The 16,154-nt window shown below is 42.7% G+C and overlaps 1 protein-coding gene across 3 annotated transcripts in view; it reads right to left on the reverse strand.

The window, feature by feature from the left end:
• Positions 1 to 16,154, reverse strand: part of OTOF (otoferlin) — a 183,374-nt gene that overhangs the window by 41,854 nt on the left and 125,366 nt on the right. For all 3 annotated transcript variants that reach the window (XM_054976825.1, XM_054976834.1, XM_054976817.1), the window contains 13 exons: positions 15,023 to 15,085; positions 13,068 to 13,152; positions 11,420 to 11,579; positions 10,803 to 10,989; positions 9,258 to 9,444; positions 7,498 to 7,721; positions 5,939 to 6,047; positions 4,721 to 4,904; positions 4,454 to 4,574; positions 4,244 to 4,344; positions 3,214 to 3,304; positions 2,602 to 2,718; positions 2,229 to 2,381 (listed from right to left, as the gene is read on the reverse strand). In XM_054976825.1, coding sequence (XP_054832800.1) covers positions 2,229 to 2,381; positions 2,602 to 2,718; positions 3,214 to 3,304; positions 4,244 to 4,344; positions 4,454 to 4,574; positions 4,721 to 4,904; positions 5,939 to 6,047; positions 7,498 to 7,721; positions 9,258 to 9,444; positions 10,803 to 10,989; positions 11,420 to 11,579; positions 13,068 to 13,152; positions 15,023 to 15,085 — 1,782 coding nt within the window. The remainder of the gene's footprint in view (positions 1 to 2,228; positions 2,382 to 2,601; positions 2,719 to 3,213; positions 3,305 to 4,243; positions 4,345 to 4,453; positions 4,575 to 4,720; positions 4,905 to 5,938; positions 6,048 to 7,497; positions 7,722 to 9,257; positions 9,445 to 10,802; positions 10,990 to 11,419; positions 11,580 to 13,067; positions 13,153 to 15,022; positions 15,086 to 16,154) is intronic.

The following is a 16,154-nucleotide window of genomic DNA, read 5'->3' on the forward strand; positions in this document are numbered from 1 at the left end:
TTGCCTTGAGAGCAAAATGCATCGTTTCCTTAGGTATAGTCATTAGGCTTGCCTAGTTTGCCTTGAAAACTTCCTGGAGATTTAGGGTGGGCCCAGAAAGGGTGGTGGGATGCCACAGAGTCTGCTCTTTGAAGCTGCCATTTCCTCCAGGGGAAATGATTGCTGTCATCTGGAGATGAATTGTAATTTTGGGAACTCTATTCCCAATTTTAAAAAATACAACAGTGTTGGGAGCACTGAATGCTGGGATAAGTCATTTAACTAATGGTATATGTTTACTATCACAGATTGAATCTCATTTGAAAATGGATGTGATTCAGTTGCCAGTGACTGAGATCTGAAACAAAAGCATTTCTGTAGCGGCTCCTCACTTGTGGAATATTCTCCTTCCAGCTATTTACCTGGTTCCTAACTTCTTACTTTCAGGTGCCAGGTTAGGTTGCCAACCTGCCAGTGGGGCATGGAAATCTCCCAGAATTACAACTGATCCCCAGACTATAGCATCTGTCTCCCTAAAGAAAATGGCTAATTTGGAAGGTGGATCTATAGCATTATACCCTGCTGGGGTCCCTTCCCTCCCCAAAACCACCCTACCCAGGCTTCCTCCACTGGGTCTCCAGGAATTTCCCAACTCACAGCTGCCAACCATATGCTAGGTTGAAACCCAGTCAGATGCGATCGATTTTAAAACTTTTAAAAATGTTTTAAAATATTAATGCTTTAATTAGGGACCCTATTTGGGTAGAAAGGAGGCAAACAAATGTAGTAAAATAAAAATAATAAATAAGTTAATTAATTAGAATCATAGAATCATAGGGTTGGAAGGGACTTCTACCGTCATCTAGTCCAACCTTCTGTACAATGCAGGAAATACACAGTTTCCCCCCTCCCACACACACCCAGTGACCCTTACTGTATGCCCAGAAGATGGCAAATCATCGTCAGGTTCCCTAGCCAAACTGGCCTGGGGAAAATTGCTACCTGACCTGACCTCAGAGTGGTGATTGGCATTATCCTGGGCATGTAAGAAGGGGCTGCGAGAACTAAGCACTGATGTAACCCTTCCTGCCCTCCCTCTCATGATCTGCCCAGGTTCACAGAATCAGATTTGCTGTCAGATGGCCATCTAGCCTCTGCTTAAAAACCTCCAAAGAAGCAGAGCCCACCACCTCCCGATTAATTGTATCGGTTTGATTCCCTCCCCCAGGAGTAGTATATTTTTACTCTTTTTATTGATTTTACTTGTTCTTTTCACATGCTCTTAGGTACTTTAACACTGAAAACTTGATTTTAGGACAGGGCAGGCATTCATTTTGGCTAAATGAAATTTTTTAAATTTATTTGAAAAGAAAAATACAAACAGCAATAGAAAGTGCATAAAAACTTGTGGTGGTGGTGGAGAGTGCCCTCCAGTCATATCTGACTTATGGTGACCCTTGGTGGGGTTTTCATGGCAAGAGACTAACAGAGGTGGTTTGCCATTGCCTGCCTCTGTAACCCTGGTCTTTTTTGGAGGACTCCCATCCAATTACTAATCAAGACGGACCCTGCTTAGCTTCGGAGATCTGATGAAATCAGGCTCACCTGGGCTATCTAGGTCAAGACCATAGAAACTTAAACAAAATACAAAATAATAAATTTAAACTACAACATAAAAGTATATTCAAAATATGTGGCAACACAACTAACTTACGGAATGTTTCTCCTCTCCCTCTCCTTAATTTCTTATACCTAGTTTCTTATACCTTGTGCAGACTTCCCATATCTGCCTCATAGCCTGAGCAGGGCTGCTGGCACACTGGAGGCGGAGCTAGAAAGAGCTCTGGCTGATGACATAACTGCTCCTGGTAAAAGAAAAGTCCCAGAGCTGTGCTATGGCCTGGCTTGCTTTTGAGGTGTAGCAAAGGAACTCCCATGACAAATGAAACGGTCTGATGTGCCTCCAATCAGCACATGTACCAGGAGTTGAGTACCATTTTTAAGGATGCACTGTTACTATAGTATTGTTGGCTGCCCCAGGAGACTGCAGCGAGGGGAGAAGAAGCATTCACATTTTCCCAGATAAATTAATGGACACGGCAACAGATGGATGAAAAGGGCAGTGACCTCTGAGCTGCACCACACCCCTTTTGCAATGCACATCTCACACCCTCCTTTCTCTCCCTTTGCACTTGTCCATTCGTCCCTCAGTTATTGGACAACTGCAGGGGAAATGGCTGCTTAGTCACCTTCAGAAAGACAGTCTTCACTTTCCCACAGTCTTTGCCGGTTTCCTCATCCACAATGGAGTAGAGGATGTCCTTGGAGGGGATGCGGGCATAGGCAATGCGCTTATTGTTGCTCATCATCCAGAGAAAGATGTCAGGGATGCTGTGCTGGGGCTGCAAACAGATGGGCAGAGAGACAGAGAGAGGTTGAGACAAACTGAGGTAATATTTCTGCGTCACTCACAGCCCAGCGTTCACTTGAGAGCCAGGACGGTGTAGTGATTAAAGTGCTGGACTAGGATCTGAGAGACCCAGATATGACTCTCCACTCTGCCATGGAAGTTTGCTGGGTGACCCTGCGCTTGAGAGTCATACAAACATAGAAGGCCCTCACCTCATCCGCCAGGAATCGCAGCTTTTGTAGGAAGTTCTGTGACTGCTTCAGCTTGTCCCTGATGGTGGTTTTCTTCACCTGGGATCGCAAGGTCTTGGCCTGCTGGCCCATGGTCTCCTGCACAGCACCGGGGCGGGACAAAGGGGAAGAAGAAAGGGAAGGAGCAGAAAGAGGAGGCATCAGTCTGGGAAAGTGAAGCGTATTTGAGAAATGGAAATGGATGTCCCTCTCTACAAAACCATCCCTCTCTACAAAACCAAAAGCCTGTAGGGTATAATGGTTAGAATGTTTGACTAGCACCTGGGAGACCCAAGTTTGAACCTTCATTGGGGCATGGAGGCTTGCTGGGTGACCTTGGGCCAGTCACACTCTCTCAGCCTAACCTACCTCCCAGGATTTTTGTGAAGATAAAATGAAGGAGAGGAGGAGGATGTAAGATGCTTTGGGTTCCCCCACTGGGGAGAAAGGCGGAGTACAAAATAAATAAATAAATAAATAATACAAAATCATAATTATAATATGACACGTGTAGAATTTATGCTAACACCCCCCCCCCCCGGTCACTTCTGCCTTTATTTCAGTCCTACCAGTTGCTCCTGAAGAGACACTCACCAACTCCCTCATACAAGATTTCAGCCGTTCTCGGTCCAGCCGTGTGCGAGAAGAGTGGTTCTGGTCTTTGTTCGCGAGGGTCACAAATCGCCTAGGAGGAAAGTAAGTGGGGAGACAATTGTGGCTTGATCAAGATTCAGGATGTGGAGGGAACGATAGCTCTGCGGGAAGAGGGCCTCAGGCACAGCAAGAGAACGTTCAAGAGAACATTCAAACTGGAGTCAAACCTCATGCCTTCATCAGACACAGCCCTTTCCCTACCTTAGATGATATTTACAAGACCTCACAGTTCACTGGTTCAATCCAGAATCTAATGAAATTACTGGAACCTTTTCAGGGTAGAACTGTGTAACATGTTAGGAGGGGAAAACACTTTATAGCCCTCTTTTCGCCCCAGTGGGGACTCAGAGTGGAACATGACATCGTTCTCCTGTCCTCCTTTTCATCTGCACAACAATAACCCTGTGAGGTAGGTGAGGCTGAGAGAGAGTGTCTGGCCCAAGATCATTCAGCAAGCTTCCATGGCAGGGTGGGGATCTGAACATGGTTCTCCTAGATCCTCATATGACTCTGCTGTCCCTAGTACTCGATGTTGGTTATAACAACAACAACATTTGATTTATAGACCGCTCTTCAGGACAAAACGCCTACTCAGAGCAGTTTACAAAGTGTGTTATTATTATCCTTACAACAAAGTGGGTGGGACTGAGAGAGCTCCGAGAAGCTGTGACTGACCCAAGGTCACCCAGCTGGCTTCAAGCAGAGAAGTGGGAAATCAAACTCAGCTCTCCAGATTAGAGTCCTGCCACTCTAACCACTACGCCAAACTGGTTCTTGTCTGGTTGTGGTTCACTTTTCACATTGGTTACATGGGCTTTAAGCATAATTGTACCGGAGCCATAAGAAACCTCATCTTTTGGGAGGGGACAAGAGGTCATGATCTTTGGACGCGTTCCCAATTTTATGAAGTTTTGAATTTCTAATCTTTCTCCCACTCAGGATCTTGCTTCATGTTTTTTAACCAACTCACAGGCACCCGCTGCTCAGCTCCTCCAGAACCCCTCGGAGACGGCGCTCAGGGTGTGGCTTCTCTGTCTTCATCATCTCATGGACATCATTTAGACCTTCTTCCTAGAAGAGTAGAAAAAAACTTTTTAATATGCTGAGCAAGACACGGAGAGACCTGCTGCGCCACAGAGGATCGTGCTGCATCTGTGGCCTGTTCCTCCTTGGCACTCACCAGCTTGTCTGCAATCTTGTCCATGATGTTCGAATTGTAGAGACGCCGTCTCTGGTCCTGCCACCAACTCTTGATGTAGATGCAAGGCTTCTTGTCAAAATAGGGCAAGTGGAAATAATTCCTGAAGCAGTGGGGGGAAAGAACATATTAGGAGTCACAGAAACAATGGAAATCAGATTTGAATCAGTTGTGAGCGTGCCCTAGTAGGCAACATCAATTCCCTTTCCTCATCCCTCTTTCCCCCCACAAACATCTGAGCTCACTTGCCTGTCGGTGATCAATGGCTTCATTGGTGGAGTAGCAGAAATGGAGAGAAACTCTTCCTCATCATTGCCTTCCTCATCACTTGAATTCTGAAGCAACTCAGAGGACTCTTCGTTGCCAGCCCCACCTTCTTTCTTCCTCTTGATGATAGGCTTGGACATCCCATCAATCTCGTTGCCATAATTACCTTGGAAAAAGAAAGTAATGGTTTGAATTTGGGGGAGATTTAGCAATAAACACTCTGAAGAGTGGGAAATCAGGCTTATAAGGCTGACTGAAGTTAGCCTTTTTCGCTGAGTTGAAGCTTCCTGGGGCCATTTGACTATCTGAACACAACCAAGATGGAGGCCAGCTTGGTTACCAGACAATGAATCAAAGTCATAGCACAGTCTTATCTTGCTTCTAGAAATTGACAGAAAATGACATTGTAAAGCAGTCAACAGAATCACTTTACATATAGACTGCTGGCCAGATGTAGACACATCTTGCAATTCAGATGACAACTACACTGTTGTATCTGGCAGGGGAAAAAATCACCATCTGTGGAGAAGTGTCTCTGTCATTCTCAGCCAATTAAACAATAGGGCCCCTCCTCATGGCCAGATGTAGATTTTACAACAATTTGGTCCGCTTCCAAAAGAAACAGCCTCAAAGTGTGCTGAGGTGCAAATCTCCCAATGGGACACCTTGATCAGAAATCTTAAATGACCAAGGCAAATTCTTTACAGAGAAATTTTGTCCTCTGCAAAACAGTCATGTAAAGTTATTCCAAGGCAAAGATGATATCCTGGAACTTCAAGCTAGGCCTGTTTACCTCAAACAAACACACAAACCACACCATTATATCCATTCAAAAAATTGTTTTAGTTGTAAGGGAGACAAGAGCCCTAAACCCAATAAATTATATAAAAATCAGAATGTAATGGGAATGAAGGGAGAAATAAATCAAATATCTGGATTAACAAATGTATTTAATCTGCCTGATAACTGAAACAGGATCAGATACTAGATGGGCAGCAGAAGGGAAATAAATAATTGACAGAGAAAATTCACCTCTTGCCCAAAGTAAAGCAACCACTTCAGTTAACTCTGCAGCCCTCAAGATTCCTAACTCTGCTACAGACCACAGACCCCACATGAAATTCTGTGGACACAGCATCAGAGAAGGCAAGCACTTTGCCTCAAAGCTTGTCTCATCTTTTTACAAAAGTAAATACAAACCTATTGTGACCTCAAAGTTGATTGGCTTGTCTCCGTTCTTTCTGTCGATCATGGTGGCTTCCAAAAAGGACCCAAAGAGAAAGAATTCCTCCATCTTGCCCGTGCAGTTCTGTGGGAAAAAATTAATCCAGCAGTAGTACGGTCAGTTAGAGTTGGAGGTAATAGGCCTTTAGATAACAACTGGCAGGGGGGAACAACTGGCAGGGGGGATAACATATCTGGCAGGGGGGGGGGAAATCTTCATGTATGGAGACGTTTCTCTGTCATTCTCAGCCTATTAAACGATAGGGCCTTCATCATGACCCGATGTGGATTTTAGAATTTTTAGGAAGTCACATGATGATTTTTATGCACGTATGAAGCTGCCTTCAATTGAGTCAGCCTATAGATCCATCTAACCTAATGCTGTCCACTGTGATGGGCAGTAGCTTTCTAAGCTCAGGCACAGAAAGGTCCTCCCTATCCTTAATACCTGAGGTCCCTTTATCGTTTGTCAACAGCAGGAATTGAGAACCAGTATATAGAGGTTAAACTAGGAATGAGAGACCCAAGTTCTAATTCTCACTCAGAGCTCAAACAGACAAGATGAGATCACACATGGTCTATCCATACAGTATGAATTGCATGCCTGTACAACTTCAATTCACTTCAGAGTGATGTGGGAAAGGGATACCAGATTTAATTATTCAACCTCTACTCAGAAACTAGCTTCCCTGTTCTGGTAGTAGCATTTTGTAAGGAGATACAATGTGTTTTAAAAAGGGGGTCCCCTCCCCCCTCAAAAGGTTAATAGCAAAGCAGGGGAACCAGTTTCAAATGATGAATCTGAATGGCAGCTGAAAAGTTCAACCTCCTCTTCCATCCCTGAATGGCCCCGAGGCAAACTGAGGCTGCACAAACATACAGTCTGTGTTTTATGGATGGATTGGAACATGCAGTCTTCACTGCATCTGCCTGATCCCTTAGATATGAAGCTTATGGGATGACTTTGGGTAGATCATTCTCTCTAAGCCCTACCAGCCTCATAAGGTTGTTGTGAGGATAAAATGGAGGTCATACACCATCGTGAATTACTTGGAAGAAAGGTGGGATAAAAAAATTAATAGTTATATAGGAACCGAACTGGGAAGCTTCTTCAGGCTAAGATTATGCTCTGGAACTAAGCAATGGACCCTTGAAAATCCCACAGAGAGGGTGTACATTTTATGGGAGACTGTGCTCCTATCCGTGACTGAAATGGGTGCAGACTCAGACACTCACATTCAGAGTGGCAGAGATGGATAATGCCACCAGCCCTGGAGAAAATCCCATGCACCCAACACAGGCAGATCAACATTTCAATTAAAACCATTTCCCATGGTTTCCTATTGCATTCCCCATGGCCTGGAAAAATAAACATTTTCCATAGGAAAATGATGCAGAAAGGTCCTTCTGTGATGATGCTTCCCATCTGGTTTCCTATCTACAATGACTGCATAACATCCACCATCCCCTGGGTAGACTAAACACCTGCAGTCCCCTACATAGTTACTGAGATGCAGACAGGACAGGTGACTTACATCGGCAACTGGTGTGGCTGGTTCCAGTTGAACTTCTGTGGAACTGGTGATCTCAGGGTTGCTGGTATCTAAGATCTCTACTGCCAAGCCGATAAGTAGACGGGCACGGAAGGAAACCCCCTCTCCCAGTCCTTCATTCAAGTCCTGGTGCTCATCCATTAGGGTGTAGTTGCGGGTGGAGCCATACATGTTCACCCAGGCAGGACCAAAGGTGGGCAGGAAGCCTTGCAGAGATAGTCAAAGCACAGAGAATTGGGCACATACAGATAAGCCAGCCACTACTCGGAAAGGTTCAGGCTATTTGCAGCCCTCTTTTTCCAAAGTGCAAGCAATATTTCTATGACTCCTTAACAATGGCCCTTCATTTATTATTGCTATCCTGTCTTTCCAATCTGCCTTAAATGCATACAAATAAACAAGTCAAACAATCAGATCTGTTTCCTTTTGGGTGGGTTATCTGCCTGTAAAAAAATTTAAGTGGTATCCACCTAATCAAAAACATTTCACAAACATTTTTAAAAGATTGTGGCTGCCAGGATCCTGCTCCAGCTCCTGTTTTCTGCTCCTGCTCCAGCAGTTGGAGAGAGAGAAAAAGTTTAAAAAATCACTTCTGCATGACAGCATTCCGTCATTTCTGGGGAAATCTGGAAATAACCATAGAATTTCCAGCAATTCCTGGGGCAGACTAACATCACTTCAATGTTTTCCCCAGAAGTGACTTAACGCTGTTGGCCAACCATGCCCTCCTCCTGACTCTTGCTAGTTGCTAGCTGATGACTGGCAACTCTATGTTACAGGCACAAGTCAACAGGTGCCCGTTATATGTAACTTTCTCCCTGCATACTGGAAAGTGACAAAACCTGGCAAGGTATGATACTACAGCAGCAGTGAAGTTATTTTCAGACTCTGCCACACTTCAGATATAAATCTTCACATTTGATCCTTTTAATTGTCATAGTTGTTTGTTTTTATTGTTCACCTATCACTCGGAGTGCTTTTTAAATTGCAAAGCATAACAAAATAAACAAGTATAAGAAAAAGTACGGCAAACTAATTTTACTGGAAATAGAAGAATTTTGAGAAACTGAGCCAAGAGTTCACTGATCATTTCTCTTTAAACCCCTACGTGTGAGGCCAAAATACAAGCTACACTTAAAATATAGATCTGGGGTTTCCCCCCATCAATATCACAGAAGAAAGACTTTATCCTACTAGGGGGAAAGCTCACACCAATTACTCTCAGCAGCATCAGCTACTCTCATTTATGTTTGGGAATACATCTGTGATTCCTGCCACAGCCACATAGAGTTGGCCACTATCATGACCCCCTTATTGCAGATGAGGTAGTGAGATAGACAGGCTTCTCTAGGGATGCTAGTAAGCCCAGGGCAGGGGTATCATTTGACCAAGGGACCTCCCAATTCATAGTTTGGTTTTCCAGCTGCTATACTGTAACAGATCCCTCAACATAATTGACTGTCCTTGAATCCGACCCATTGCAGTATCCAAAATAGATCTCAGGAAAGCCAGAAACAGAATACTTTTGCTTCCTTTATATAAATTTGGTGTGGTTTTTTAGATCTTCAAAACCCTACAAAACCTACTTCACCAGAGACATCAGAAAGAACAAAAGAGTTTCTCAAAAGGCAACAAGGCCTTTATATTATCTGAAAACCTATTGTCTGTCTCCAGCCTTGTGCAATTTGAACTAGGACTTCTCGCTTCCAAGAGATGGTAAACTCCATTCGCCATGATCTCACCTTTGTCTCCTTCGTTGGAGACCTTCCTCAAGTCAATGAAGTGGGTCCCAATGGCCACGTCATTAACCTTGTCAGAGTCACGGATCTGGACCTTGATACGTTTGCAGAGTGGGGGGAACATTTCCGTGAAGACAATCTGCTCATTCCACAGAGGCTCATAACTGCTTTTCTGGACAGAGGTCTTCCCCTGGGTTATGGAGAGGAAGCAGATGGAAGGGAAGGAACTCACAGGGTGATAAAAGGCTGAAACCCAGCTCATTTCAAGGGCGCGACAGTTGCAAATGATAGTAAGTGGGACATAGATGCAATTAATCAGTCAATTAACCAATATTATAACTTGGCAGAAGTTCTGTGGATATTTCTGAAACTGGAAGAGTTCTGCCAAGTTCCTCTTGTGGTTTCCTCCTGAAGATGAACTGGAAGGCAGATGGCAAAACAAGCCAGACCTATGGGGTGGTCAATGACACACTTCCTGATACAAAATCTCAATTTTAAAATGTTATTTATTTAGCAAAACATTTACTTCCTACCCACCCTGTCAACAAAAAAGCACTGGCTTATCGAAGTGTCACAAAAACAATCAATGGTAAAACTGGAGAGCTTGCATGGTATCGTAGGTAGCATGTTGAACTAGGATCTGGGAGGTCCAGGTGCAAATCTTCATTCTGCCATGGAAACTTACAAAGTGACCTTGGACCAGTCACATTTTTTAGTCTAACGTACCTCAGACAGTTCTAAGGATAAAATAGAGGAGAGGTGAATAATGTCCACCTTCCTGAGCTCCTTGGAGGAGGGGCAGGATAAACACAGGCCGTTTCCACACACATTGGATAATGCACTTTCAATGCACTTTAGTTATCCTTTAGAAGTGGATTTTGTGTTTCACACATGAAAACCCAGTTCCAAATGATCACTAAAGAGGACTGAAAGTGCATTATCCAATGTGTGTGGAAGCAGCCACATATTACATGAAGAAAATAATAAACATTTTTTGAATCAGTACAAGTGGAAATCATCAGCACTCAGAAACAAGGATAAAAATTCCAGTTGCTCAATTATCAACAGACAGCCCTCTTAGAGGAAATCACTTTGCATGACTTTCTCAAGGCCCACAAAGAAGATGAATCTGTAGTCTCCCACAGGAGGGCACACCACAAGGTCAAGGGAATTGCTGAAAAAGCCCGAAAATGAGTTGATGGTGTTCTCTACACTAGTACACCCTGCGGGAAGAACGCTCATGAAGAACTTTAAAGGAAGGAACTACACTGTCCTAGAATGCCACGATGTATTTATATTTGTAGATTCCAGGTTTAGTTTTGTATGAGTCGCAAGAAAGGTATTTTCAAGTGCTGGAAATGGGTTCTGCGGCTAATCTCTAAGGTTCCCAGGCACAAATGAAGCCCCAATGCTTCTGTTATTTCATACCGTTTTGATGCCTGCTAAAAATGCCAATACAATTGTTTGACTAAATATGTAAGAATAACCTTTGCGCAGTAAGAGATGGGGCTGCCCATCTTGTCCCTCCAACCCATCATCAATGTGTACCTTCTGTCCTGCAAAAAGCACTTGGACATAAGGGTCCACCAGATCTTTGTTTTCCCCAATGAGGGCCTTCTTTACGTTAGCCATGATGCTGGTGTTCATGCGTGGAAGACCCTCCGCCCGGTAGATCTTGATATAGAAGCGAGCCCACTGCCTTTCTGGAGGAACACCATCTGGAAGAAGCAGGTTCCTGCAGCACAGGAATCAAAGAAAAGTACAGGTTGAGCTGTGTGTTAGGGATGTGAGTTATGGCACAGTAACAGAGCATCTGCTTGGCATGCAGAAGGTCTCAGGTTCAATCCTGGGTATCTCCAGAAAAAATGATCAGGTAGAATATAATGCAAAAGACCTCTGCCTAAGATTACAGAAAGCCACTGCCAGAGTAGACAATTCTGACTTTAATGGATCACTTGTATTATTCAGCATAAAACAGCTTCATGTGTTCATGTTTACCACTTGGGTCTAACCAACAATTATTAATAATTTTTAGAAAGAATAACTGTGCCTGACATTCAGAAAGTAACCCTTCCCAGAATATGAATTTCAGTCTTGTCATCTGTGGTGACAGGTTTCCTTCAAACTACAAGCAAGGAAGCCAACATTGCCCTGCTCTTCCTCACCCCTCAATGTCGTCCTCATCTGTCTCATTGGCTTTGTGTGGTGTCTTGATGTTGTCCCCTTTGCCCACAACAGCAACATCAACCTTCAGGTAACCTTTCAGGCCTGCTGTGATGTCCTCTGGGTCAGACAGGATGGCCCACTTGTGGTAGAACTGATGCTCTGCAAAAAGAGGTGAAGGTATTAGGCCTTGTCTCTGGAGTATTTTCACAAGTCAGTCGCTTGGGCAGAATCAGCCATTTTGTGATTGAGCCTAATGGATATACTGCTTTGTTTTAATCCTTATGCTGTAATATGTTTTAATAGTTTTTTTAAAAAAAATAATTATTTTAATTATTTATTATATATCTGTAAACAGAAAAACAACTAATAAACAATCTCCCAATCAACTTCCCCTGAGGAGGCTACTTCAGGGGCTTGCTCCAAGCCATAGGCAGTGTGGAAGAGAAGGGGCATCGCCTCCTGGACCAGAGTGGTGGCTGCTGGGTCCAATACAAACCACTTGGACTTGGACAACAGCAGCAGTAAGAGAAAAGGCAAAACACTGTGAATCAGCCCTATTAACCAGCTGTCCTGTTGGCCATGAGACATTCTATCTCTATTGGCTTGACCACTGCTCACACACACTTTCAATAACTGTTATAAAAAGTTGCATTAAAAGGAGGAGAAGGGAACCAGGTACATAATAAATCTCCACGTTGGATCCCCTTCCTGTATTTTTGTTATGTTGGTGTTTTCATGGCCCTCAAAAATGTGATTTAGAACTGCAACTGTATGCACACTTACCTAGGAATAAATCCCACTGAATACATTGAGACTCAATCCAAGTGCACATGGTTAGAATTGGGTTGTCAGTCACCCAGAGGGACGGCTAAATTCTTCCTTTTCCTTTTCTTTTTAGTTCCATGTGTTGTCATTGTGAACAGTTTCAGTCTGCTCATTTTCATTACTGGCATTGATGATTCAATAGCTCCTTTTCCATAATTTATATGTACAGTATATGCCATATATAAGTACTGATACACAAATAGCATTGGAAAAAATGTGTATATTTAAGGGAAATTTCATTGCAAGGAAACAGAAAATAATATATATATATCCTTGCAATGAATTTTATATATATATATATATATATATATATATATATATATATATATATATATATATATATATATTTCATTCATTGTTTCAGTTCACACAATATATATGTTCATAGGTTCAGTTCACACAAGCTGACATGGAGATTTTTTTCAAGTCAAACTGGCAGGGGTAAGAAATCTGATAGCGTTCCTACTGCAAAGCCATCACCTTTTTGATGGTTGCCAGCCAAAGCACCCTTAAGATCAGCAAAGAAGGGTGCAAATAAAACGATCAGATGCCTAATGGATCGATTCAGCTGTTGCATGAACTGAATAAATTCAATCAGCTGCTTTTAATTTAACTATTGCTTTTAATTAATTCTAATTCTCTTGGCAACTCTGTTCAATTACTAAGTTCCCAGATCATAGATCAAGGGTACCGTCTGGGGATCAGCTATTGGTATCATGTACTCACAAACCCAGAATTCCCTTTGATGAATGCCATAAAAACTGGGAAAGCATTATGACAGCCCCACATTATATACAAGATCCAGCATCTTGTGCTACGTACCAGGCTGGGTGTAAACAGTCCCCACATCCATTTTGAAAGCACCCACCAAAGTTCCACTACGCAGCAGGTTCTTGGAATGAATCACCTTGAGATGGACAAAGGGGGAAGGAATGTGCGTCATCATTAAAGTGCAGAGAAGCTGAGGTTTTGCAAGGAGCAAGTCTTGGGTGTAGTAGTTTACGTTTTAAATTGATCTGCTATGTTGGCATTTCATTTATCCCAAATGTTGCCAATAACCTCGAATGAGAATACTCTATGAGGAAAGACTTGTGTTTCACTTTAAGTCAACCAGAACAGAAACAGCAGAATGACAGGTCTAATACCAAAAGGAACATGGCAATGGTTTATGCAGGACTACTAGTGCTAACTATTTGTGCCCATATAATCCAAATCCTGCCCAACCTCAGCTCTTATGTATAGATCATTCAACGGATGTTATTGCCCTTAGTCTGTATAAGTTATGCCTTGTTTTTGTTGCTATCTGCATAATTGATTTTGGCTTTTGCAGTTATGAAAGGAATCTACTGAAATTCCATGCCCAACCAGCAACAATCTTAGTCATTACTTCAGTCCCTGAGATGCAGGTGGTAACTATCTTTTCATCCAAGAGAACTAGAAACACTTTTTTTTTAAAGTGAAAACTAAGATTTTCAGGAAGCATAATTCGGCATCTAATTCCGCCTTCTGTATATGGAATTTTTATGCACATGGGTATCCTTTACATTATGGATGATCAGCTTCCCCTACCAACTTTCTATTACTTAATTGTTCCAAAATTTCTCTCTGTTCCAGTTCTTAATTCTGGTTTAGCTAGAAGAATTTCTGAAATTCATTCCAGAATTAGATCAGGTGCACTGTCACAAATTATAGTTCCTTTAGTTTACTTGTTTTTGTGCTACTGATGTACACATGTGATAGTCTTTATGACCATCTCAAATTTTTGAGCAGTGTGTTTTACTGATACATCAATGTGCTCTTATGCATTGATCTAACGTCACATCAAAACAGCCTTGGTACACAAGTACATTAAGGTTTCTTTCTCTTTTTTTGTTAGTGTTTTATCAAAGCACGCGTGATTTGGTAACAAGAAAAAAAACACTATGCATGTATATAGAGGAAACGGAAACCTGTAAAAAGTACAAGACCTGGAAACAAAACAAAACAAAAAAGAAATGGTGGAGAGCCAATAAAGCCCCAGCTTCTCTTTAGAAACAAGACCAGGGCAGTTCATGTAGGTGGGAGCCAAACATGCAGTCTTTCCCATGCAATCGTCACCCATTCGTAACAGAGGTGACAGTTAGGTGGAAAAGATTGTGAAACTGGCTTTGCCCATACAGTGCTGGGTCTCTGAACTTTACTGCAACAATAAGCCCTGAACTCAAGGAAGAAAGGCTTGTGTGCTTCCACGGTAGCATGAAAATGGCATTGAACAGCATTGAACTTAGCCTTCAGAGCTTGTGTGGTACAATGATTGGCTACTGACTGCAGAAAATGGGGTTCAAATCACCACATGGGTGCTCTGGACTGGAGTTAACCAAATGTACCTCACAGGGTTGTTGTAAGAATACAATACACACATGTTGCCTTGGATGAAGGGCAGGATAAAAATAGGATAGACAGAAAATTAGTCCCCTAAAATGAGGAAATCCCTATGTCTGTAGGACTGACTGAGCTATGAAGACAGTCTTGTGTAGTGGTTAGAGTTTTGTAGAAGGATCTGGAAGACCTAGGTTTGAATCCCCATTCTGACATGGAAGCTTGTTGGGTAAGCATGAGCCCATCACACGCTCTCAGCCTGACCCACCTGGGATTATTGGAAGCTGACAGCAAGGAAGGGAAGGTGGGGCCATCCTGTCTATCTCCAACCCCAATTGTCTTCTTCTGAGGTACCAATTTTGAAATAGGCCATTTGTAAAGATACCCAAAGAGACAAATATATAGCGAATCTTGCTCACCGATAATTTGATGATTTTGTCAAACATGACATCCGGGGGAACATGGAAGTCGAAGACAAAATACTAAAAAAAGAAAAAGAAATTAGCAGATTTTTGCGGCCTGGGGAGAGACAAAATTCTCACCAGAGCTCCACAGTAGTGACAAAGGAAATGAAAGATGAAGATAGTTGTAGGTTTTCCCGCTGCTGAGACCAAAAGATGAATGGAGAAAATCTAAATCTCCCTGACAAGACTGAGAAAATTTAAGGCAACAATTGACAGTTGATTTTCTCTTGATTTTTTAAAAATTAATTAATTTTTAAATTTTATTAATTTTTAAATTTTTTCATTTATTTTATTTTTTTAAGTATTTTTTAAAAATCCCAGCTGTCACAATGAAATCAAGCACAAACAATGTACAAGAAGCAACATACAAATTTTAAAAATTCCATATTTTGGTATTAAGGAGATTTCTTTAAGTCATGAGTTGTAGCATTGTACAATATTTAAAATTTGCAAAGAAAAATGCAGGTACAAGGAGAAGGTACACCTTAGCCATGGCTCTAGCCACTGGCCTATCACACCCTCAGTCTCCATCTCTCACAGTGAATCCCAGGACAAGGGTGCATTGTGCAAGAAATGGGGCAGAGATGGGGTGTGTCCCCCCCCATGCTCTAGCAGGTGGAGATTTAAACAGGGAAGCTTAAAGAGGTGGGGCAGAATGTACAATATCACAGGGTGATAAATGTGAGCCATTAAAAATAAAGATCTATAGGATGTGCCTCTCCCAGCCATGAATCATGGCTTGCCAGGTGCCTAGGGTTGCTGGATGCAACCACATTCACCAGAGATGACTCTATGTGTGTGTTCCTGGGTCTGGCACGATGATGTCACTTCCAAAAGTGACATCATCCACCACCCCAACTACCTGGGAAGCTTTTGCAGGGCTGGCCTCTCTAAGAGGCAGAGTGGCAGAGAGAGGCCTGGCCCAGGCCACAGTGGTACCTCTCTCTCTCTTTCCTTTGTCCAGGACTGGGCCTGGGTCAGCCTCACTGAAGGATGGAGAAGCAGAGTGGGGCAGAGTGAGGCCGTGATGGAGCCTCTTTCCCTCACAGGTTGCCAGATATCCTGTATTTTGATCTCCTTTTTCCTG

The sequence above is a fragment of the Eublepharis macularius genome, chromosome 1, assembly GCF_028583425.1.
Source record: "Eublepharis macularius isolate TG4126 chromosome 1, MPM_Emac_v1.0, whole genome shotgun sequence".
In the NCBI taxonomy this organism is placed as follows: domain Eukaryota; kingdom Metazoa; phylum Chordata; class Lepidosauria; order Squamata; family Eublepharidae; genus Eublepharis; species Eublepharis macularius.